Source organism: Nannospalax galili, unplaced genomic scaffold (assembly GCF_000622305.1).
Source record: "Nannospalax galili isolate Female #2095 unplaced genomic scaffold, S.galili_v1.0 scaffold786, whole genome shotgun sequence".
In the NCBI taxonomy this organism is placed as follows: Eukaryota; Metazoa; Chordata; class Mammalia; order Rodentia; family Spalacidae; genus Nannospalax; species Nannospalax galili.
The window spans coordinates 1,902,152-1,928,209 of record NW_008355774.1 but is presented as its reverse complement, the minus strand read 5'-3'; the positions used below and the strand labels follow the sequence as shown (position 1 = coordinate 1,928,209).

The 26,058-nt window shown below is 41.7% G+C and overlaps 1 protein-coding gene across 1 annotated transcript in view; it reads right to left on the bottom strand.

Moving 5' to 3' along the window:
- Prkar2a (protein kinase cAMP-dependent type II regulatory subunit alpha) overlaps positions 1 to 26,058 on the bottom strand; it is a 91,361-nt gene that overhangs the window by 11,235 nt on the left and 54,068 nt on the right. The window contains exons 5-9 of the mRNA XM_008853227.2: positions 21,166 to 21,272; positions 14,706 to 14,859; positions 9,708 to 9,809; positions 9,223 to 9,297; positions 5,565 to 5,630 (exon numbers count right to left, since the gene is read on the bottom strand). Coding sequence (XP_008851449.1) covers positions 5,565 to 5,630; positions 9,223 to 9,297; positions 9,708 to 9,809; positions 14,706 to 14,859; positions 21,166 to 21,272 — 504 coding nt within the window. The remainder of the gene's footprint in view (positions 1 to 5,564; positions 5,631 to 9,222; positions 9,298 to 9,707; positions 9,810 to 14,705; positions 14,860 to 21,165; positions 21,273 to 26,058) is intronic.

Sequence of the window (26,058 nt, the reverse complement as noted above, 5' to 3'; positions counted from 1 at the left end):
ACACGGGACTCAGGAAGACCTGACGGATGTTCCATGGCCCCACCAGACTTGATTATGTTCATGGATGGAAGTAGCTTCATTAAGGAAGGACCCAGGTATGGAGGAGTGGCGGTTGTCAGTCCATCACGGACAGTGTGGGCCTCCTCCCTACTAGTTGGGACCTCTGCCCAGAGGGCTGAAATAGTTGCCCTAACTCAGGCCTTAAAGCTAAGTAAAGACCAGACTGTTAACATTTTCACTGATAGCCGTTACTCTTTCGCAGCTCATGTCCACGGGGCTATATACAAGGAGAAGGGGCTCCTGACAGCAGAAGGAAAGACTATCAAAAATAAACAAGAGATCTTAAAACTCCTGGAGGCCATATGGTTACCAAAGAGACTGGCCATCATCCATTGTCCGGGGCACCAAAAAGGGGATTCACTGGAGGCACAGGGAAACAGCAGAGTGGACCTAGCAGCCAGAGAAGCAGCCCTGACAGCCTCGAGCCTACTGGTTATTCTGCCTGAACCCCTCTTGCCAGAAGAGCCCTCCTACTCAGCTCAGGACGATCAGGATTTAACTTCCCTGGAAAATACCAAGATCAAGCATGGATGGAGATAAACCTCTGATGGGAGGCTCATTCTGCCGCATAAGCTGGCAGAGGACTTAATATATAAACTTCACAAAGGGACTCACCTAGGAAAGAGAAAGTTACAAGAACTCCTGACTCCCTACCACATCTTCGATCTAACCAAAATGACTGGGAGCTGTCTTTCCAGATGTCGCTCCTGCCAGGTTACTAATCCAAGAGGAAAAGTCATGCCCCCAGCCAGAAGGGAGAGGGGCACTGCACCTGGAGTCCATTGGGAGGTGGACTTCACTGAGGTAAAACCTGGCAGGTATGGCTATAAATATCTCCTAGTTTTTGTAGATACATTTTCAGGATGGGTCAAAGTGTTTCCCACAAAGGGGGAAACCACCTCAACGGTGGTTAAAAAGATCATCGATGAACTAATACCAAGGTGTGGGCTCCCCTCTGTGATCGGGTCAGACAATGGACCAGCCTCCATCGCTAAGGTAACTCAAGAGTTAATTAAAACACTGGGGACTAATTGGAAGATGCATTGCACATACCACATTGTGCATACCACCCCCAGAGCTCAGGGCAAGTAGAGAGAATGAATCAGAGACCTTGACCAAATTAACCCTAGAAACTGGTGATGACTGAACAGGCCACCTACCTTTTGCCCTGTACAGGGTCAGAAATACCTCATATACTCAAGGCCTAACACCTTATGAAATCATGTATGGCCGACCACCCCCTTTGCTTCCCAAGCTGCCTTCAGATGTGCTAATTGACTTGTCTGAATCCCAATTTCTTAAGTCCCTACAGGCCTTACAGATTGCACAAGACAATGTTTTCCCCTTGCTGAGGCACATCTACGAACTGCCACCAGCCCAACCACACAGATTCAAGCCAGGAGACCTTGTTTGGGTGAGATGGCACCACAAGGAGCCCCTTGGACCTCGATGGAAGGGGCCACACATCGTGATCCTCACCACCCCTACTGTGGTTAAGGTGGCCAGTATCTGGACCCGGATATATCACTCACATCTAAAGCCTGCATCAGAAGGTTGGTCAGACCAAGTCAACAAGAGATGGAAGGTCACACGGGTAAAAATCCTCTCAAGCTAAAAATCTCTGCCATACCATAACCCTTGTTGCTTTTTTATTTTTATTTTTTTATAGAGCCTGCCCAAGCTAACTACCCCCATGGATTCCAAAACCTCACCTGGGTAGTTAGTAGCACATCCACTGGATAGTGAACATCTCCTCCCACCTGGGACCTCCAGGTGCCTGGTTCCCCAAGATTACATTCGACCTCTGTGACCTGCTTGAAGGAGCTTGGGAATCGTACACCCTGTCAAGCACTGTAAATTATGCTTGCCAGTCTCCCCTCGGCTGAAAGAGGATGAAGGAGCACCACTTCTATGTTTGCCCGGGCATCAATGATGACCGAAGAAGTACCTGTCGGGTGGCCATGGGACTATTTCTGTGCTTCATGGAGCTGTGTGTCTACTGGATATATTAATTGGGCTGCCCCCGTCACTACCGACTTGTTCCAGGTAACTATGGTCCCAGGCCTAACCATTTGACAAAACCCCAGATCAAGGCAATCGAGGGACCTTGTTCCTCCTCTAGATGCAACCCTATCTCCTTAAGCTTTGCCACGAAAGGAAAGGAACTTAAAAACCTACAAAAATGGATTGATGGGTGAACTTGGGGCCTCAGGTTATACACCACAGGGACTGATCCAGGAATACTTTTTTCAGTCCATCTTCAGGTGGGTCCAGTCGTGGGGACCCAGATGGGGCTGCTCAGACAGTGTTACAGCCTATAGGACGACCAACACTGGCCTTAACTATTTTTAAATCTGTCGAGAGACCAGCTCCTAGCCAAATTATCCGGCTGGATAAAACTGCTATTTTGCCCACACCTAGATCCACACCCCCAGAGATCCAACGGGTCCAAGAGCCCTTGCAACCATCCCCTGGGCTTACGAACTTCCTAAATACCACCTTTATTGCTTTGAATAATACTTCCCTTAACCTTACTATCCATTGCTGGTTTTGCATGGACCCGAGCCCTCCCTTTTATGATGGGTTAGCTCTCCCAGGAAATTATGTTGTCACTTCTGACCCCACTGCCTATAGAATCCCCCCACCTACAGGGAGAAGGGGACATACCCTCACCCAAGTGTATGGAAAAGGGCTATGCATGACTCCCTCACATAAAATTGTCCCCCCTTCTTACCAACATCTATGTAACTCTGTTCAAGAGATAGGGCTACTACACCTAACCCATATATGGTGCCCCCCAACTCCACTTGGTGGGCCTGTACCTCCGGCTTAACTACATGCCTCCACTCATCCATTTTAAACCAGACCACGGATTTTGTGTACTAGTGCGGCTTTCCCCCCATCTATATTATAGAACAGACATAGAAATGGAAACCAGAGTCTCAGAAGAGTCTAGACCTTGTAGGGCCATAGGAACCACTGCAGTTGTCTTGTCTATTCGAGGTCGGGGTAACCACTGTAACTGGTCTGGGAGCTTCAGCGCTAGTCCTTCAGGATAAAAATTATCACCTTCTTAGACAAGCTATAGACTTAGACATACAATCATTAGAAACATCTATCCACCACCTCGAAGACTCTCTATCCTCTTTAGCTGAGGTAACCTTAAAAAATAGGAGGGCTGGATTTACATTTTCTAGAAAAAGGAGGATTGCGTGTTGCCCTAGGGGAACAGTCCTGTTTCTATGTTAATCACTCGGGAGTTATAAAAGTCTTTGGCTGAGGTCCGTAAAAGACTTAAGGAAAGAGAAAATGAACGACTAAATCAATTAAATTGGTACGAATCAATATTTGACTGGTCCCATGGTTAACAACTTTGATCTCAGCAATAGTCGGACCTCTCCTCTTACTCCTATTAGCAGTCACCTGTGGCCCCTGTATTCTTAATGCCTTGCTCAAATTCATCCGAGAACGGATTCAGACAGTCCAACTGCAGTCACAGTATACTCATTTAAATCTGAAGAGCCAGAATGCTCTGACTCCATTTTGGCTAGCTTCTTTAGACAAGCCCAGACAAGCTCAGGCATATTGTACATGTAAAAGCCTTATAAGGTATGAACAAAAACTTCTGACTCTAAAAGATATTAGTCAGCACATTCCAATGCCTGAAGACAGCCCCTACCAATCAAGACATCCCCCATACACAGGATATGGGGACATCCAATTATTTTAAAAAGATGCTTGGTGCACGCGGGTTTCTGTGGAGAGCCCTAATAAAAGCTCCTGCCTGCTATTGTTCAGGGCCAGACTCCCATCTTTGACTCGTGAAGTCTGTACCCAGCTAGCTGCCATTTTTTTTTCCCTTAAATTCTTGAATAAACTTTTTGTATAATCTTTTTGGGTATCTGTGGGAATTAGTCTCGATTCTCGAACCCTAACAGTATATATATGTAACTTGTTATTTTAACAAATACTATTTTCCATATATATATATATAAAAAAAGGAAACAGAAATTTTGCTATGATGGATTTATTAGTATCATTCCTCCCCTGCTGGGGGTGTAGCTTGGTTGGCAGAATGCTTGCCTAGGATGCATGGAGCTTTGGGTTTGATCACCAGCACCCAGAACAGTGATTCATGCCTACAATCCTCAAGAGGTGGAGGCAAGAGGATCAGAAGTTCAAAGTCATCCTTGGTTACACAATGTGTTCGAAGCTAGTCTGGGTTACATGAGACTCTGTCTCAAAAAACAAAAAAACAAAACTACTCCTTCCACTTACAGGTCATCAATTTTTCTACATTGCTCCTAAATTGCCATAATAGTAACATACCGTAGACTTCCCCAGCGGTATTCTAAATTCAGAGACGCTTTCTTCATCTTCAACCCTCTGTGTGCCTATTAAATAATTTTCTTGTATGTATTAGGTTTTCTTTCTCTCTCTCTCTCTCTCTTTTTTTTTTTTTTTTTTTTTTTTGAGACAGGGTCTCCCCTTAGCCCCAACTGGCCCGGAACTCCAAAAGATCCGCCTACCCCTGCCTCCCAAGTGCTGGGATTAAAGGTATGCGCCACCACACCCGGCTTTTTAAATATTTTTGTATTTTTTGAAACAGGGTTTCCCTGTAGCCTGGCCTTTTATTTCTTTAAATTTTTTTTTAATTAAAAAGATTTATTTTAAAGCTGGGTACGGTGGTACATGCCTTTAATCCCAGCACTCGGGAGGCAGAGGCAGGCAGATGTCTGTGAGTTCAAGGCCAGCCTGGTCTACATAGCGAGTTCCAGGACAGCTGGGGCTACAGGGACACCCTGTCTCAAAAAGACTGCAAAAAAAAAAAAAAAAAAAAGATTTATTTTAAGTGTATGAATGTTTCACCTGCATGTATGTAAGTATATACCATGTGAATACAGTGCCCAAGGGGGACAGAAGAGGCGTTGGATCCCTTGGAACTATAGTTATAGTTGTTAGATACCATGTAGGTGCTGAGAACTGAATCTGTGTCCTCTACCAAAGTAACAAGTGTCCTTAACCACTGAGCCATTTTTCCAGTGCTTTTTTTTAATTATTATTTTTTATTTTATGTGTATGTGTGTATTGCCTGCATGTAGGTAAGTACACCCACGTCGTGCAATGCCCACGGAGGACAGAAGAGGCCGTCAAATCCCCTGGAACTGGAGTTTTGGACAGTTGTTAGCTCCCATGTGGGTGCTGGGAATCGAACCTGGGTCCTCTGTAAGAACAGCCAGCGCTCTTAACCGCTGAGCCATCTCTCCAACCCCTCTCCAGCGCTTTTGATCTTTTAAATTATTTATAGGTTAGTGTTCATCGTCTTACTAATTATATGACAAGGCAAAAGTGGAAGAAGTAAACGTACTAAATCTCTATCAGTGGCAGTCACATGCCTCATATAACAATGATGGCTTGGTTCACTAAAGAACAGGTCACATTATGCAAAGGAAACATTTACCTACAGTCACCCGGCACTCAGATCTTCACACCATCAAACTCACCTTGCTTCTAATCAAGATGCTTACTTCACCAGATTCTATAATATAAAAGCTATCAGCCTTTTCACCCTGAAAAGAGAAGGTCAGAGGAGAGTCATATATAAGCATTGAAAAGAAACACTGCCTGACCTCTAGAACTGTATTTATCTCCAACTACACAAGTCAATAACTAGCAAACTCAGAACAAAATAAGAGGATCCTGATTATTTAACCTAACTATGACTGATCCTATTTGTTATTTGTCTTCAACAATATGTCCAAGTTGCCAACTACACAGTCCATGTTGGTCTGCTGAAACACATGCCAGGGACCAGTAACCAAGAATACTACACAGTGTCAAGGTGACTCCTGAAGCATAAGAACCAGCAAAAATCTTGATCAACAAATGCAGCCCACAAGAAAGGGTAGGGGAAGATAGCTCAAGCTTTGTAAGCCAAGTACAATGTCCTGAATTCAAGCCCTAGAAGTCACATTAAAAAAAAGGGGGGGGGCATGGTGATACATGCCTTTAATCCCAGCACTCAGCAGGCAGACGCAGGTGGATCTTTGTGAGTTTGAGGCCAACCTGGTCTACATAGTGAGTTTCAGGCCAGCTAGGGCTATAGGGAAACCCTAAAAAACCCCACCCCCACAAAAAAGGTCAGGTGTGGTGGTACACATTTGCAAATCTAGTGCTGGGTAGGCAAATCCATAGGGTGTGCTAGCTAGCCAGCATAGCATACTTGGCAAATTCTAGGTTAGAGAGAGGCCCTACTTTTTCTTTCTTCTTTCTTTCTTTCTTTCTTTCTTTCTTTCTTTCTTTCTTTCCTTTCTTTCTTTCTCTTTCTTTTTTTTTTTTTAAAAGGTGGATAGTACCTACACAAGTCTAAGGTTGTCCTGTGGACTTCACACACATGCATGCACATATACATAAACAGCATGGATCTGGGTGGCTCTGTCTTGGTGAAGAAGGCACTTTGATACCATCCATACAAGCTTCAGACTTTTTTTGCTATTATACTACCTGGCTGAACCAGTCATTCAGGCAATTCAACAAATAATTTACTAAGTTCTATGTGGCAGACATTCTCCTAGAGACATGAGGGATATATCTGTGGACAAAACAAGTATCTCTGCTCTTGTAGAACTTATAGTAGGGCAGGGTAAACAAATCAACAAATACAATGATTCAATAAATTACACAGTTGTATTAGAAGATGGTAAGTGCTTCAAGAAAAGAACAGGGGCCATGGGATCTAAAACACTGGTAGAGGGACTGGCTACTATATACAACACAGCTTCACTGAGATGGGGAGGTTTAAAGAAAAGATCGAAGATGGTGAGACTGAGGTAAGCAGACACAGGAGAAAAGGAATTCTGGCATATTTCACCCTTTCATTGCTCACAGTTAACTTCTGGAAAGAGCCACCTGTGCTACATAAGTTATGTGCTTCCACTTGGTGAGGGTCTTTTTTTGTTTCAATTAATATAAACATGTATGTATGTATGTATGTATGTACGTATGTATGTATGTGTATATATTTGAGACAGGGTCTCAATATGTAGCCTTGGCTGGCATGGAACTTACTATGTAGACCAGGTTGGCCTCAAACTCACTGAGATTTGCCTGCCTCTGCCTCCTGAGTGCTGGGATTCCCCTGGCTACTTTGCAAACTACAAACTTAAAATGAACATTTGTGAATTTTGTATTTTATATACTCAAAGTAAGAATTGAGTTTTGAATAAACCTATAAATTTTTTTTTGTCTTTTTGAGACAGGGTCTCCTTGTAGCCCCAGCTGTCCTGGAACTCACTATGTAGACCAGACTGGCTTCGAACTCACAAAGATCCGCCTGCCTCTGCCTCCCAAGTGCTGGGATAAAAGGTGTGCACCACCACACTTGGCTTAAACTTCTAATATTTTATAGGAAAAAAAAAAAGAAATTGCATGTTCTCTTTAAGCCCTGATCAAATGGCATTTCTTCTATGAAATCATATAGATCTTTTCCTTTTCTATTTTTTAACTTTCCTTCATATGTTTTATTAGAGCTTGTTAGTCTTATTCATCCTAATGAATATAATGAAACAGATTTCATTTATATAATGAAACAGATTTCTAATTTAAGTAATTATTAACAATAAGGGTATCTAGAAAACAAAAACATTTAGAGATGTCATTTAGAACTGACATCAAATTTTTGTTAGTACTTTATCCCTTTTAGCGGGAGCTTTCTTCTCTTATGATAAGTTTACTAGTCCTCAAAGATCTGATGGACCAGTTCCTGGGATTCACATCTGACCAATCTGATTATTCCTCCTTCTGATCTCAACTCTGTATTCAAGAACAAGAACAACTCAGCCCAAACAGAAATCTTCCCAGTCTTGTCAGATCCACAGAGAAGGGTACACCTAGAAAAGTCCCTAAAACTACTCACATATAATTAAATGCAAATACAGTAGACAGAGAAAATTATTATACAGCATTCTTTTTTTTTCTTTTTTTTTTTTGAGATATCTCATGTAGCCCAGGAGGGCCTGAGTTTACTATGTAGCTGAGGAGGGTGGCCTTGAACCTGTTTCACCTGCCTCCACCTCCTAAGTGTTGGGATTACAGGTGTTCACCACCATGCCCACCTTGTACTCTTTAATCATTAACAGTCCAGGCAACTATATGGTGATTCTTAAGTTCCCAAAAATAACAAGAAAGACACAAAGGAAATATTAAGGACATCTTACACCTCTTAAGAGCTGGTTAATCACAAAATGCTAAGGATTCTGGTTTTGCATTAGCCCAGAGGATGTCTTTGTGCCAAACACAAAGACATCCCATAGACATAGACATCAGAGGGCACAACCCTCCAATCCTCTCTAGATTTCAATAGAGATAAATGAAGCTACTTTACTTGGGACCAAAACAAAATAACATCAAAAAGAACAAACAGTGGAAGCAGCCCCCCACTCCACCACTCCCCCACTCCTAACTAAATGAAAGGCAGAGCCTGGTGGCACAGTAATCATAGCTACTTGGGAGGTTGAGGTAGGAGGACTGAAAGTTCAAGGCAACTTAGTAAGACTGGGCAACTTAAATGATAGTTTGTCTCAAAATAAAAACATAAAAATGACCAGGTGTGGTGGTACATGCCTTTAATCCCAGCACTTGGGAGGCAGAGGCAGGCAGATCTCTGTGAGTTCGAGGTCAGCCTGGTTTACATAGTGAGTTCCAGGACAGCTGGGGCTACAGGGAGACCCTGTCTCAGGAAAAAAAAAAAAAAAAAAAGGAGGGCTGAAAATGTAGCTCATTAGTAGAATACTTGCCTGGCATATGAGAGCCCTGGGTTCAATCCCAAGTAAGAAAAAAAGAGAAAAAAGAAAAAAAAGAACAGCAAGAGATCTGCATGTATCAGTGAGATAGCATCAATGGGCTTCAGAAACCTCTGTAGGTGGGGTGACTTTGTAACAGAAGCTTTCAATAGTAGAAGATGTGGATGTCTTTGTCTTCTTTTGGAGTCAAGGTATCACTATGAAGTCCAGACTGGCCTTGAACTTGTGAACCTACTGCCTCAATCTCTTAAGTGCTGATTACTGGTGTATGTCACCATAATCAGCTCACAGAAGAAGTAGGAGACAAGTAATGCACTGTTCCTTAAGATGATGACTTTCAGATTTGTGCGAGCCTGCTTACCTGGGTGATTATTCGCTCTCCATCTTTATAGATCTTTTCTCCGATCACATCCACAATCTTCATTCGTTCTGACACCTAAACAGGGATACAGTTATATATTACAAGGAAAAGACCTTAATTGAATATCACTGTCATAGAACTGAAGTAGAACAGTATTATTTGAAAATCTAAGAGTAGCTTTAACAGCTTTTCCTAACTCTCATAAACAGATTCTTTAAAATATATATATATTTAAATATTTTATTTATTATTTTTATTTTATGTGCATGAGTTATGCCTGCATGTAGGTAAGTACACCCATGTCGTGCAATGCCCATGGAGGACAGAAGAGGCTGTCGGATCCCCTGGAACTGGAGTTACAGACAGTTGTTAGCTGCCATGTGGGTGCTGAGATTCGAGCCTGGGTCTTCTGCAAGAACAGTCAGTGTTCCTTAACTGCTGAGCCATCTCTCCAGCCCATAATCAGATTCTTATTCAGACTTTACCTCTAGTGATTTAAGGAGTGGCACAGACTCAATAAATGATTCAAACATCTTCCTCTTTTTTGCATTGTTTTTCACTATGATTCTTCTAAAAGTCACCCGATCCTACAAGAAAGAACAAGAAAATTCTAGTACATGTCTGTGTAAGGGAACATCTATGGTTTAAGTAACTGAACCAATGCAAACACCAGAGGACTATGGAAGTTAGTGTATCAACAGAGTTTTTTTTTTTAATATTTATTATTTTTATTTTATGTGTATGAGTGTAGTGCCTGCATGTATGTGAGTGCACCCGTGTCGTGCAATGCCGTGGAGGACAGAGAGGGCTTCAGATTCCCCTGGAACTAGAGTTAAGGATGGTTCGTAGCCTCCATGTGGGTGCTGGGAATTGAACCCGGGTCTTCTCCAAGAGCAGTCAGTGCTTTTAACTGTTGAGCCATCTCCCCAGGCCTCAACAGAGTATTTAACAATAATTAAATTTCAGTCATCACTGGAAAAAAAAAAAAAAAACTTCTAACTTGAGCCAGGCAGCCCTACAAACTATAGCTTGCTGTCTTGCTGTCTGGTGTTCAGTGGGTGCCACCTATGGGCCATAAATAGAAGACAAAATAAAAGGCTCCCATTAAATATCTGGGCTCATGGTAAACTGTTCAAGGCCAAAAGATACCCTTTAGAAAAGGAGGAAGTAGGAGGCTAGAGAGACATCTTAGTGGTTAGAGTACTGGCTGCTCTTGCAGAGGACCTGGGTTCAATTCCCAGCATTCACGTGGTTGTTAACAACCATCCATAACTCCAATTCCAGAAGAATCTGACGCCCTCTTCTGACCTCCACGGGCACTGCACGACACAGGTGCACTTACGTAGGTCAGGCAATATATTCATAAACATAAAATAAAAAATAAAATATTTTAAAAAGGAGAAAATAAAACAATCAGATGGTGTCTGCCCTCAAAAAATTTACAATTATAATGACAAGACAACACAAAATATATAGGAGGCCTGGGCACAGTGATCTAATACCATAGGTTATAGCACTTGAGTGATGAGGCAAAAAAATCTCAAATTCAAGATCACCCTGTGCTACAAGGCAAGTTTCAGGTCAGCCTGGACTATATGGTGAGACCCATTCTCAAACAAAAACAAAACACAAAATATATAGGAATTTTAAATCTATAGTTCAAGACAGCATTTGAATTGAAATATGCTAGGTGAAACTACAGAAGACAATTGCCACAATAATTTCCAGGGAGGAGACCAGGGCATGGTGGTGCAAGCCTATAATCCCAAACACTCAAGAAAATAAGGCAGAAGAATCCAAAGTTTGAGGGCATCTTGGGCAGATTAGTGATATCCTGTCTCAAAATAGAATAAAAAGGAGCTGGGTGTGGTGGTACACACCTTTAATCCCAGCACTCGGGAGGCAGAGGCAGGCGGATCTCTGTGAGTTTGAGGCAAGCCTGGTCTACATAGTGAGTTCCAGGACAGTTGGGACATTGACTTAAAAAGACCAAGGGGAAAAAAAAAAAAACAAGGGTTGGGATGCAGCTTACTGATAGAGCACCTGCCTAGAATGCACAAACTCCTGGGTTTCAATCTCCAGTACTGTAAAAAAATAAAATAAAATAAAATTGAACTCTAAAATAAAGAACAGCATTTCCAAGTGGGAGGGAGAAAGATCATGATAGGAATGATCAAAGATAATTTTGCAACAAAAAATAAATTTGAGACCTGAAAGAGGGGTAATGAAGACATAGGGGAGGATAGATAAGATGGAAAGCAGGCATGTGAAGAGGCAGGTGGAAAGTACTCTGACCTCAGCATTCAGATCCTGATCAGGAGATAGTTAACCAGAGCTACAACCAGGCACTTCTCAGATATGTGCACAGAAAGCCAGGAGGATGGTAACTGCTTAGTCTGGGCAAACAGTTATTGGCATCTAAGTTAACATTACTTTTCTTTTACCTCTGGCTGTCAGAAATGGGAAACTGGTTTTGTTTGTTTGGGTTTTTTTTTTTTTTGGTTGTTTTTGTTTAACTTTAAACACAGCAATGACATCCTAAACTTAAAGACTGACAAGATGACAAATGTTAGTGAGAGTATACAGAACATTTAGCTGTAATCATTTTTAGCATTCTTTATGATGGGGCAGAGGTAGGGAGGAGAGATATATAGCAGACAGTATGGTTTTCAGTGGCTCATATTCCATAAGCCACAGGATTCCATGTACTCTCCCATGCCATGATTCATCTGTCTAATGGGAGAAGTCAATTATATCCTTAACGTGGGTGATGGCAGGCTCCTTTCCTCCCTAAACAGCTCTATATTATTTATATAGCTCTGTAGCATTTAGTTAGGTTCTTTTCCATTTTCTTCATCATTTGTTTGCTTGAAAAGAGCTATTTGGTCTGAATGCTATGATGGGTTGTATCATCTGCTACTGCTTTTTAAATTCTAAGTTAAGGATGCACCTTTAACATGCTACTTTCATACTTTGGAATATGATGCCATTAACTTTTTTTTTTTTTTTTTTTTTTGGTGTTTTTGAGACAGGGTCTCCTGTAGTCCCAGCTGGCTTGGAACTTGCTTTGTAGACCAGGCTGGCCTTGAATTCACAGAGATCCACCTGCATCTGCCTCCCAAGTGCTGGGATTAAAGGCGTGTGACACCATGCCAGGCTTTAACTTTATAATTCAATTTCTGTGTTTTTCTGAACCAATCAGGTCAAAAATACTATGGAAAGAGGGCAATTAAGACAGAGAAAATGAAATTTATAAAGTTCCCAGCTTTGTTTGAACAGATATTGTTAAAAAAAAAAAAAAGTACTTTAGGCTGGGTATGGTGGCATACCCCTTTAATCCCAGCACCTGGGAGGCAGAGGCAGGCGGATCTTTGTGAGTTCGAGGCCAGCTTGGTCTACATAGTGAGTTCCAGGACAGCTGGGGCTACAAGGAGACCCTGTCTCAAAAAGACAAAAAAACAAAAAAAAACCTACTTTATAATCTACTATAATGTTACCAAGATCATTACAGTTACAAAGTAAACATATTTCTAGCTGAAAAGAATGGATACTTTCTACAATAACAAATATTCAGGGTCTACTTCTTTCTTTTTTCAGGCTCATGTAACTCATTCATTTGCTCATTCAGTCATTCACCAATTTGGTCATTCATTCATTCATTCATTCATTCATTTGGTCTCATGTAACCCACACTGCCCTTGAACTCACTATGTAGCTAGAGAACGTGCTACCATGCCTGGTTTTATGCAGCACTGGGGAATGAATTCAGGACATCATGCATACTAAGCAAGTGCTTCAGTAACTGAACTACAACCCCAGCCCACTCCAATTCTCTTTGTACAAGCTTTCATACTTCTCAGAACTCTCATTTTATGCTGTGTAAGGCCAGTTCCTATGGCTGTGAAGGGTAATAAAAAAATCCCTAAGACACCTACCTAAATTCTGAGGAGCATCCAATAGAGCAGTGATGAGCAAACTTCTATAGGCAATAAATGCTCAGGAAAGCAAACAGACCTGAATTTACATGAAAAAAGAAGTGCTGCTTTCTCTTATAATTGCCAGGAATTATCGAAGCAAAGCTTCTACTTTTACTCAAGTAAGAAAAAGAAGAGGCGGAGACCTAGTGCAACAGCTATGGTTGCAGTTGCCCTAAGTAGGAATGTAGGAAATGATTTAAGAAACTCTGTTAGTGGTGCATGATGGCGCATGCCTGTAGTCCCAGCATTTGGGAGGCAGAGGCAGGTGATCTCTGTGAGTCCAAGGCCAGCCTGGTCTACATAGTGAGTTCCAGAACAGCTGGGGCTTACAGGGAGACCCTGCATAAAATATTTTTAAAAGGGTGGTGGAGAGATGGCTCATGGTTCAGCAGTTAAGAGCAGAGGGCACTGGCTGCTATTGCAAAGGACTTAGGTTTGGTTCCCAGCTCTCACATGATGGCTAACAACTGTCCATTACTCCAGTTCCAGGGGAATCTGACGCCCTCTTCTGTATTCTGTGGGCACTGTACAACACGGGTGCACTTACATACATGCAGCCAATATATTCATACACATAAATAAAAATTTTTAAATCCTTGAATGTGGCCATCAGTATTCCTGATGATCTAAGTCTACTGGATATTGGCATGGACCAAAGGACAAGTAGATGTCTGAACACACAGTAAATTGGTACAGAGACATCTAGAAATAGAACTAGAGATACTAACAGAGTTTTCTTCCTTGTCCTCCTCTTACTTTTGTGTATGCACATTTGTATGAATGACAAGAGTCTCACTACATAGCCAAGGCTGGCCTTCCTGAGTGCTGGAATCACAGGTGTGCCCATAACACCTGGTTTCTAGGCTGCTTTGTATAGTTATATCTTCTCTCTGCATATGTCTGACAAAAACAAAAAAAAATGTAGTAAGAGCTATATATTACTATAAGGTTATAAGACCCATTCATGTTTCTGTAACTGGTTTGTTAAAAAAAAATGGTCTTTTTGAGGAAAATGGAAAAACCAGTTATGCTGGATAGCTTTAGGGTCAACTTGACAAACCTGGGTTGGAGAGAGCCTCAATTGGGGAATTGCCTCTATTGGACTGGCCTGTGGCCATGTCTGAGGGGCATCTTCTTGATGAGTGATGTAGGAGGGCCCAGCCCACTGTGGGTGGTGCCACCCCGGGCAGGTGGGCCTGTGTTGTATAAGAAAGCAGGCTGAGCAGGGGCCAGGGGAGTAAGCCAGTAAGCAGAGTTCCTCCATGGCCTGCGCTCCAGCTCCTACCTTGGGCTCCCTGATGAACTGCAACCTGGGAGATGTAAGCTGAATAAACCCTTTCCTCCCCAAGCTGGTAGTGGTCAGAGTGTTTTGTCACAGCAATGAAGAAACAAACCAGGACACCAGTATTAGGACACAATAGGCTAATGAAAGATAGTGTGGACTGAGAGCTCAAGGGCAGAGAGGTAAGGGGAATTAGCAGGAAACCATGCATTTCTCTCACTTACCAATCCCCAAAGAGAGCCTTCCGAAGTGGCGACAATGGTAGCAGCTCTCGGAGTATTGTACATCAGAGCTAGTTCTCCAAAACTGCCACGGTTGTCATACTGACCAACAGAACGCGTTTGGTTATCTTTTGTTACTAAAATATCATAGGTTCCCCTAGAAGAATGACAAGAAACAATTATTTTTGATAAGTTTAAAAAGTGGCTCATGCTGAGTGTGGTGGCGAATCTTTGTGAGTTCAAGGCCAGCCTAATCTACATAGTGAGTTCCAGGACGGCTGGGTGCATATAAAATATAATGGGGGCAGGGCTGGGGATGTAGCTCAGTAGGTAGAGGGATCACCTATCACCTAGCATGCATGAGGCCCTGCATTTGAACTCCAGCATCACATAAAACGAGCATGATGGTACATGCCTGTAATCCTGGCATTCAAGATTTAGAGGCAGGAGATCAGAACTTCAAGACCATCCTCAGCTATGTACCAAGTTCGAGACCATCCTGGAATATTTAAGACCTAGCTCAAAAAATGTCCCCACAAACAAAACAAAAACAAAACATAATAGAGGATTTCCAAAAGAATTTTGCTAGAATATACAAAGAATCTTTGCATTTGACTCTGTAGTAAGTATGACCATGTTAAACTCTCTAGTAACTTTTTTGTAGCAATTCTGCAGATTTTTTACATAAGATCATGTTATGTGGTTATCCCAAAAGAATTTTACTTTTGTCCAGTCTCTATGCGCTTTTTTCCTTTACTTTTGCCTTATTACACAGCTAGGCCATCCAGTAACATACTGATTGGAAATGGAGAACACAAGCATCCTTTTCTTATTCTCAGTCTTCGGGGTTTTTTTTTTAGGAGTGGAAGGGTCTTGCAACATAACTCAGGTTGGCCTCTAACTCCTGATTTTTTGGCCTCGGCCTGAATTCTTGCAGGTATGAGCCACCTCACCAGCCTGGTCAAATATGTTTATATCTATTTTATGCAATCATTAAAAATGATGACAGAACTATATTGCATTCTATGACAAAATGATTAGAATATACTTTGAAGATCAGATAATGTATGGCTCAATGAAAATGTAATAATGACTCCTTTTCTTGTTTTGTTTTTTGAGTCTCCCTGTAGCCCCATCTGGTCTAGAACTCACTATGTAGACCAGACTGGTCTCAATCTGACAGAGATCTTACCTGCTTCTGCCTCTTGAGTGCTGTGATTAAAGGCAGGTACTATCACACTCAGCCTTTGACTCCATTAAAAAAATTGATGTCTTTGGAACAGAGTATGATGCTAAGAGACCATAGGACATTTTGACTTTCAGCCAAGAAACTGGCTACTTTTCTTTGGGTCTTTTTACCCTAATTGTCTAGTCAATTCCTACCTCCTATTCTTTTTTTTTTTTTTTTTTTTTTGAGACAGAGTCTCCCTGTAGCCCCAGCTGTCCTGGATCTCACTATGTAGACCAGGATGGCCTCAAACTCATAAAGATCCACCTGCCTCTGCCTCCCAAGTGCTGGGATTAAAGGTGTGCGCCATCACACCCCCACCAACCTCCTATTCTTATCACACCATCCACTGAAGAGGTTACAGGACCCAGACAGATCTGGCTTCTTCCATGCTGAACAAAAATGTCAAAGGTATTTGGGCTGGAGAGATGGCTCAGTGGTTAAGAACACTGGTTGTTCTTGTAGAAGACCTGGGTTCAAATCCCAGCACCCACATGGCAGCTAACAACTGTCTGTAACTCCAGTTCCAGGGGATATGATGGCCTCTTCTGTCTTCCTTGGGCATTGTACAACACAGATGCACTTACCTACATGCAGGCAATACATTGCATACACATAAAATAAAAATAATAAAATATTTTTTTTAATGGCAAAGGTATTTGGGAGCTCTTATCTAATCCCTGAAAGAGTTTAGGGCTACCTCTTCAGAAGGAGGAATGTTAGAGTAGCAAAAAGTCCATTAAAAAAAAAAAAGAAAGAAAGAAAAAGTACAAGATGTCAGGAAAAAGTGATGGGGAGATACAGAGGAGATGGAGGGGAGGGAGTGGGCGTGGATTTGATCAAAACACCTTATGTGCGTGTATAAAATTCTCAATAAATTAAAAAAAGTATTTTATTATTTTTATTTTATGTGTATGAATGTTATGCCTGCATGTAAGTAAGTGTACCATGTTATGCAATGCCCACAGAGGACAGAAGAGGCTGTCAGAGTTACGGACAGTTGTTAGCTGCCCTGTGGGTGCTGGGATTTGAACCTGGGTCTTCTGTAAGAACAGTTGGTGTTCTTAATCACGGAGCCATCTCTCCAGCCCTCAATAAATTTTTTTTAAAGTTAAAAAAAAATGATGTGTGTGTATGCTGTGTGAATGAATGCTATGTGTGTGAGGGTGCATGTGCAGGCTAGAAGAGTTGTCGTTTTTTTGTTTTTTGAGACAGGGTCTCCCTGTAGCCCCAGCTGACCTGGAACTCACTATGTAGACCAGGCTGGCCTTGAGCTCACAGAGATCCTCCTGCCTCTGCCTCTCAAGTGCTGGGATTAAAGGCGTGTGCCATCACGCCCAGCTCTATCATCTATTTTAAGGCCTATCAAGTCAAATTTGTGTGCTTAGATGTCTCTCGGTGTAAGCCTGGTCAGCTCCCTTAAAGAAGATCAACTCTCCCTCACCTAGCAGTGATCAGCTACCAATAATTCCTTGGTTAAAGTTGGGGTTTCTTGTTCACTTCACCAGTTCTATGTTGGGTTTTTGCTATGATTCCATTTTTGATGTTTGTTTTTTGATAGCTTTCAAGATCTTTTACTCCCTCACTCATTTCTCTTCTGCCCTAAAATTGAGCAAGCTGGTAAGAATGCTTGGGTTCCCTCTCTATTGGTATAGACAAGGAGTTCAAACAACACAAATGCTAGCCGATATGCAAATATATCTCCATCTTATTAATTTTTCAAAACATTTTTCATTTCTATTCATTCATTCTTTCATTGCGTGTGTGTGCACATGAGAAGACAACCTGCTAGATTCACTTCTCTCCTTCCACTATGCAGATTCTGGGATTGAAACTCAGATAGCTTTTTTTTTTTTTTTTTGAGACAGGAGTTTCTCACTAAACCTTCTGAAGCTCATCAATTTGGTTAGGCTGACTGATGAATGAGATCCAGGGATCCACCTGTCTCCATCCCCCAACCCCTCAAAACTGGGGTTATACCACCATGCCTGGTTATTATGTGGATGCTGGGGATCTGAAGTCAGGTTCTCATATTTGTTTGGCAGGCACTGTACTGACTCACTGAATCATCTCCCCAAGCCTCTGGATATATATTTTCGGCCCACAAAAAAAATGGGGACTTTTGTCTCGATGGGGGAATACAAAGAAGGTGTAAGGCGGTTGCTGGGTATGGTGATCTAACTTAAAAAACTGACAGAATTTCTGTGTAAGAAAGAATAGTGTATCAAATAAAGATTAAAAAAAATCTTTTAAGATACTTTTTTTTTTTTTTTGGTCTTTTTTGAGACAGGGTCTCCCTGTAGTCCCAGCTGTCCTAGAATTCACTATGTAGACCAGGCTGGCCTCGAACTCACAAAGATCTGCCTGCCTCTGCCTCTCAAGTGCTGGGATTAAAGGCGTGCACCACCACGCCCAGCTTTGAGATACTTTTTTATGTGTTCATGATTATGTATGTGTGAGTGCATGTTTGTGAACATGTGTGTAAAGGCCAGAGGACAACCTTGAGTGGTATGTTGTTCCTCAAGGTGCTGTCCTCCAGTCCCATTTTTTCGGTACTGGGAACTGAACTTAGGGCCTCATGGGTTTGATAATCAAGTGCTCTACTACTGAGTTCCAGTTGTACCTCGTCTGTTGAGACAGGAACTCTCACAGGCCTGGAGTTCACCAGGCAGGCTAGGCTGACCAGTCAGTAAGCCCTAAAGATCTGTCTCTGCCTCACCAGATCTGGGATAGCAAGGATATACTACCACATCTGGCAATTTTAAATTTTGGGTTCTGGGGATCTAACTCAGGGCCTGTTCTTTGCTTTCAGGGCAAGCACTTTACCAATGGTGTTATCTTCCCATTTCAACAAGGTATTATTCATATTACCTTTATTATTTAAATAAAAAAATTTCCTTTGATTGTAATAATTTGTCACAAGTATCAAAAATCTAAAAGTTAACTAGGGAATGGTAAAATTATTCATTCAAAATTTGAACAGGGGGCATGGGGAGTTCAGAGATTAAAAGTGCTGAATGCTCTTGCAGAAGATCTGGGTTCAGTGCCAAACATCCATGTCAGGGGGCTCACAACTGCCTATAACTCCAACTCCAGGGCATCTGATGGCTTCTCTGTCACACACACACAGATGAAAATTAAAACAAAATTTTTTGAACAGGGGCGAGTGAGATGGCTTGGTGGATAAAGCTGTTTGCTGCTAAAGCTGATGACTTGAGTTTGATCTCTGGAACTAACAAGGCAGAATAAGATAAGAGATTCCTAGATATTGTCCCCTGACCTCTGTGCATCCTTGCACATATACACACAAACCAAATAAATGTAAATAAAAAACTTGAACCAGCAAAGTTTTGATAAGAAACTGAATTTAGCAGTTATTCGATGGAAGTCAATAAAAGAATCTCAAAAATCAGGGGAAAAATTGGAAAAAATTCTGAATAACATCTATATGTAATGTATAAATGTTCACTTCTAATTTAAAAAATTATATGCAGGGCTGGAGAGATGGCCCAGTGGTTAAGAACACTGGCTGTTCTTGCAGGAGACCTGGGTTCAAATCTTAGCACACACATGGCAGCTAAAAACTGTCTGTCCAACTCCAGTTCCAGGGGATCCGACAGCCTCTTCTGTGCTCCGAGGGCACTGCATGACATGGGTGCACTTACCTACATGCAGGCAATACACACATACACATAAAATAAAAATAATAAAATATTTTTAAATGTTTGACTTTAAAATGTTTTTTTGAGGTGGCTTGAGTTACATAAAAAATCTTTTTAAAAAATTATTATATGCCAGGGATGGTGGTGCAAACCTTTACCCAGCACTCAGGAGGCAGAGGTGGGTGGATCTCTGTGAGATCAAGGCCAGCCAGCCTGATCTACATAGATAGTCTGAAGCTATTTGGGGTTAAACGGAAACCCTGTCTCAAAAACAAACAAAAAGTTAGGAGCCTAAGAGAAAGAGCATGTCCTTATTTTTAGGAAATGCAGATGGGAGTATTCAGAAAGAAAGAAGCATTGTATCTGAAACTTACTTTGTTGTCACTGTTGTTTTGAGTCAGGGTCTCATGTAGCTCAAGCTAACTTTAAAGTTGCTATGTAGCTGAGGATGACCTTGAACCACTAACCCTCTTGCCTTGGCCTCCCAGGTGCTGGGATTACAGGTGTGTATCCCCCGGGTCTTTTTTTTTTGAGACAGGGTATCCCTGTAGCCCCAGCTGTCCTGGAACTCACTATGTAGACCAGGCTAGCCTTGAACTCACAGAGATCCACCTGCCTCTGCCTCTCGAGAGCTGAGATTAATGGCGTGTGGCACCATGACTGGCTGAAACTTACTCTTTTAAGAACTTGATAAACCAACTATGATTACAACATTAGTGTGGAAGCCTGGGTTTATAAGAATTTTCTATTTGATTTGTGTACATTTTTTATTAACTCTGAAATTACTTCAAAAGAAAAAAAATTAATAATTTAAGAACATGGATTTTTCTTTTTTTTTTTTGAGACAAGATCTCATTATGCAAGCCCTGGCTGGTCTAGAACTTGTTATGAAGACCAGCCTGCCTGGAACTCACAGAGATCTCTCTACCTCCCAAATGCTGGGATTAAAGGCGTGTGCCACCACATCTGGCAAGAGAATAGATTTGTGATAACATTTTATTACTTTAAACTCTAATGAGACTCTTCCTTTCTGGACTGACAGGGAATTAAAAGAAACCCCCATCCCAGCTCAAGAGAATACTATCAAATCAAAAGGCTAGGAGGCAGGCAAGTCACGCAGGTAAACCTAACCACTTTGGTTTTCTTAATATGGTTTATACTTGATACAGAATCAGAAGGGGCTGAGGGTATGGAGATCAGGGTAGTATATTCATGTTTAAAAGTAACCCAGAAATCAAAGAGCCACATGACAATACAAAGTAAAAAATATTCTTTAGGGAATCAATTCAACTGAACACTGGCAAATAACGTTTATAAAGCACATCCTGCCATTCTCTAACAAACTTTATATAAAGAAGATTTTTCAACTATTATGTTGTATTTCCCCAAACAGGTTGTACTAAGAGCTCAGGACAGCATAGATAGAGGGCTGTGATCTACTGAAAGGCCTTGGGAAGGTTGTTCACCTGGCCCTAAACCTTGCTAGGCTGAATACAGCATAGGATAAAGCATTTGTTGTGAATTACAAATCCAATAAAGTAGGGCTAAACAATGACAAGGCTTCATTTCCTACCGTTCTATGACATAAAAGTTGTCTCCATCATCTCCTTGGTCAATGACATGCTCATCAGCTTTGACTATCTTTTCAAACATGGCATCGAGAACTTGAGATAGCTGCTCCTAGAGTACATACAGGAGAAAAGATGGCTTTCACACTTGCTGAGAAAACACAATGGCCATATCCAATCTAACTTCTGACTGTATATTGTCTCTATATCAGACTGTTGCCAACATTTATGCAGAAACCTAACAGCTGTCTGAAATAAATGAGTTTTGGTAACGATTCAAGCTTTACATCTTCTTAGCAGACAGTACAAATTGCCAAGCCTTTTTTGTTGGAGACAGGGTCTTATTATGTAGATCATCTGGCCTAGAACTCACAGTTCTTATTAGAGATCTTAAGACTGGCTTGCCAAGTTTTTTGAGGCACTATTGTCTTGAGTAAATTTTCTACTTCATTTGACAGATGATTAATATCCCAAATATATAAAGAACTCAAAAAATATAACATTAGGGCTGAGGGTGAAGCTCAGTGGTAGATCCGTTGCCTAGTAGGTGCAAGGTCCTGGGTTCAATCACCAGTACATCAAAGAGGAAAAAAAAAAGAATTCTAAAGTCATATATATATGAATATATATATTTTTTTGGGGGGGGGAGGGTCTTTTTGAGACAGGGTCTCCCTGTAGCCCCAGCTGGCCTGAACTCACTGTTGTTGACCAGGCTGGCTTGATCTTAGAGAGCTCCACCTATCTCTGCCTCCCAAGTGCTGGAATTAAAGGCATGTGCCACCATGTCAGGCTAGTCATACTTTTTTAAAAAGCAACATCAAGGGCTGGAGAGATGGCTCAGTGGTTAGGAACATTGGTTGTTCTTGCAGAAGACCCAGGTTCGAATCCCAGCACCCACACGGCAGCTAACAACTGTCCATAACTCCAGTCCCAGGGGATCTGACAACCTATTCCGACCTCCCCGGGCATTGCATGACATGGGTACACTTACCTACATGCAGGCAATACATGCATACATATAAAAATAATAAAATAAAAAATTTTTTAGAAAGCAACATCAAGCTGGGCATGGTGGTACACGCCTTTAATCCCAGCACTTGGGAGGCAGAGGCAGGCAGATCTCTGTGAGTTCAAGGCCAGCCTGGTCTACATAGTGAGTTCCAGGTCAGCTGGGGCTACAGGGAGACCCTGTCTCAAAAAGACCAGAAAAAAAAACAAGGCAACATCAAAATAACAGATAATCCAATAAAATAAAATAAAATAAAATAGGCAAATGATATGAAGAGATACTTATTAAAAGAAGTAGAGGGCTAGGGATAGGACTGAGTTGACAGACTGCTTGCCTAGCATGCATGAAGCCCCAGAATTGACTCCTGGCACCATGTAAAGCAAGGCATGGCATTTCTTTAACTCCCATACTCAGGAGGTAGAGCCAGGAGGATCAGAAGTTCAATGTCATTGTAGGCAGAGTTTAAGGTCAGACTGGGATACATAGGATCCTGTCTTTAAAAAGACCCCCCTCCAAAAAAGTACAAATGGTCAATATATACATATATATAACATATTTAAATTCAACATTAACATCCTTAGTTATCAGATAAATGCAAATTAAAACTATATACTGAGATTTCATATTACCCTAATCAGAATGGGTATTAAGAAAAACCAAAAATTAACAAATTAATTGGCAAGGAGGTGGAAAAAAAGGATCCCTATCCAAGAGTGGTAGTGCGTACGTTTAATTCCAGCACTCAGGAGGCAGAGGCAGGTAGATATTTGTGAAATCTGGTCAGTATGGTAAGTCCCAGGTCAGGTGGGGCTACAGGGAGATCCCATCTCAAATAGCAAAAAAGGAACCTTTATACACTACTGGTAGGAATGTAAATTGGTTCAGCTACTATGTAAAACAGTATGATGGATCCTTGAAAGACTAAAAAGAGAACTGTATATGGTCCAGCTTTACCACTGCTGGGTGTTTATCAAAAGGAAATGTGGTCAACAGAAAACAACAACAAAATCCGTATTTTTCATGTTACTATTCATAAGAGCCAAGATACGGAATCAGTCTCCATGTCCATCAACAGACTAATGGATAAAGAAAATATGGTATGGGAGATGGAGAAATGCTACGGTGGTTAAGACCATTGGCTGCTCTTGTAGAGAGCCCAGGTTCTGTTCTCAATACCCAGATGATGGCTAACATCATCTGTACCCCGTTCAATGCCCTCTTCTGGTCTCCACAGTCATTGAACACTTCACTTACACTGAACATTGTGCATGTACTCATACACATAAAACAAAAATAAAAACTTTAAAAAGAAAAAGACAGAGGGAACCATATTAGTCCAACAACCTACTGACAAATTATACATACAACTAGTTCAAGGAACAAAACATATGTCTACTCAAGGTTTGGTTTTTGTCCAAGCTTTACCTACATAGTGCATAGTAATTAAAAGTACCAGACTGAAGGGCCAGGCGTGGTGGCGCACGCCTTTAATCCTAGCACTTTGGAGGCAGAGGCAGGCGGATCTCTGTGAGTTCAAGGCCAGCCTGGTCTACATAGTGAGTTCCAGGACAGCTGGGGCTACAGAGAGACCCTCTTAAATATTTAACAGCCATACTTTTGGCCTTTACTAATCTGGTCAGAGGGACTTAAAGGACAGGTTTTGCTCCTTGCCCTCCGAGGTTGACTAAGCTCCAGGGGACTATGGAGCATCTCTCAAAATGTCCTGTAACTGTGGTGAGTTATCTGCCCTCTTGTAAAGGGAGGCCCTGGAGACTCCACCAGATGGACTTGACCCAGTGTCCAGCCTACAAAGAGAAGGGTCAACACAGAGGAAACATTTCCTCCATGCTTCTAAGTGAAGCCAGCCATGGTAGAGCAGGACCTTTGACTTCACATAGATTGAACTGGTAAAGAGCCAGGGGCTCCTCCCAAGCCCATGTGACCCCTGAGGAACAGATCCTCAAACAACCTTAAGAGTAAAAATAAATTGGTATGGGGCTGGAGAGATGGCTCGGTGGTTAAGAGCACTGACTGCTCTTGCAGAGGACCTGGGTTTGATTCCCATCACCTACATGGAGGCTACGAACTGTCCTTAACTCCAGTTCCAGGGGAATCTGAAGCCCTCTTCTGACCTCTGAGGCGTTGCACGACACAGGTGCACTCACATACATGCAGGCAATGCACCCGTACACATAAAATTTAAAAAAATTTTAATGAATAAATAAATTGGTTTATTTGGGCCAACTATATGGTCTTATATACACAAAAGGAAAAGTATAACCAAAGATTAAAGTGATCAGTATATTTCTTTAAGAGTCCATGTATATATCTAAAGGCTATATAACAAGAAACAATGCTAGACAAGAGACATCTTCCTTTGGGTTGTTGGCCAGAGGGGCCCAAGAGACTCCCAGACAGTAACCCAGCATAGAACTGGGAAAATGAACAGCAGACCCCAATCTTATCTAAAGGAATGTTGGCAACTGACTGCAGCTAGATGAGGAAGAGCTGATGTTCCTAAAACAAGGGACTCTAGATAGGCTGACTAGATTCAGCGGATGGACTTGCACTGGGGAACGGCTGAGGACACTGACAACACAGTGGACAGTAACAGGGACGACAGAGTATATGGGCTCCAGTGGGCAGGGTGGGGAGGCTATGGGAGGGGGCCATTTGGGATGCGGGTATAAAGATGATTAAGATTGGGATATTCTGTGTGAATTGCACACACACACACACACACACACACACACACAAAGAATCAATGAAAAAAATCAATCATTTTATACATACTATAATGAAGTAAATAATCATGAAATCATGTTATTTCTATAGGAAGATGTTCAGGGTGGAACTGGAGACCATCATGTTGAATGAAATAAGACAGAGAAACAAATATTGCATGTTTCTCTAAATGTGGAAACTAAGCAACAAAAGATGAAAATGCATGACTATGGACTATTAGCAAAGGAAAAGGAGACTAGGAGGAGGAAAGACAGGGCAAGAAAGAGGTTGGAAGTAAGATATTTACATATATGGAAACATCATAGTAAAACCCATACATTTTTGAATTAATATGCAATAATCATAATTTTAAAAATCAAAGAGCTTTCCAATAATTCACACAAAAAGTAGTTATCTACATCATGGTTCCAATTTCTCCATTTGTATCCACATGACTGTCACCTACCTGGATGGCTCCACTATATCATACAAAAGCAAAGTGCTGTTACTTTCCTAAAGCTGTGACTATTAACAAGATTATCAAATCTAGACTGCCAATCTTTGAGACATTTATAAAAGGTATAATTTCTATATCATCAATCCTTTTTTTTGAGACAGGGTCTCACTATATAGCCCCAGCTGGTCTGGAACTTTCTGTGTAAACCAGGCTGGCCTTGCCCTCACAGACTTGTCTGTGTCTGCCTCCCAAGTGCTGGGAATAAAGGCGTGCACCACCATGCTTAGCCTGTCATCATTAATTTTTTTTTGAGAAATGGTTTCAGTGTGTAGCTCTGGCTGGCCTGGAACTCACTACGTAGACCAGGCTGGCCTTAAATTCAGAGAGATCCACCTGCCTTTGCTTCTGTAGTGCTGAGATTACAGGCATGCACCTCATCCAGCCTCATCAACTTTTTCTAAAGACTTCAAAATTTTTATTTTATGTGTACAAGTGCTTGCCTGAATGTATATATGTGCATCATATGCATGCCAGTGCCCACAGAAGCCAAAAAAGGGTGCTGGATCCCCCTGGAACTGGAGTTACAGATGGTTGCAAACCACCGTAGGGGTGCCGGGAACTGAACCTAGGTCCTCTGTAAGAGCAGTAAGTGCTCTTAAGCACTGAGCCACCTCTCCAGTCCCATAAATGTCTAAGTGTAATAAAAAG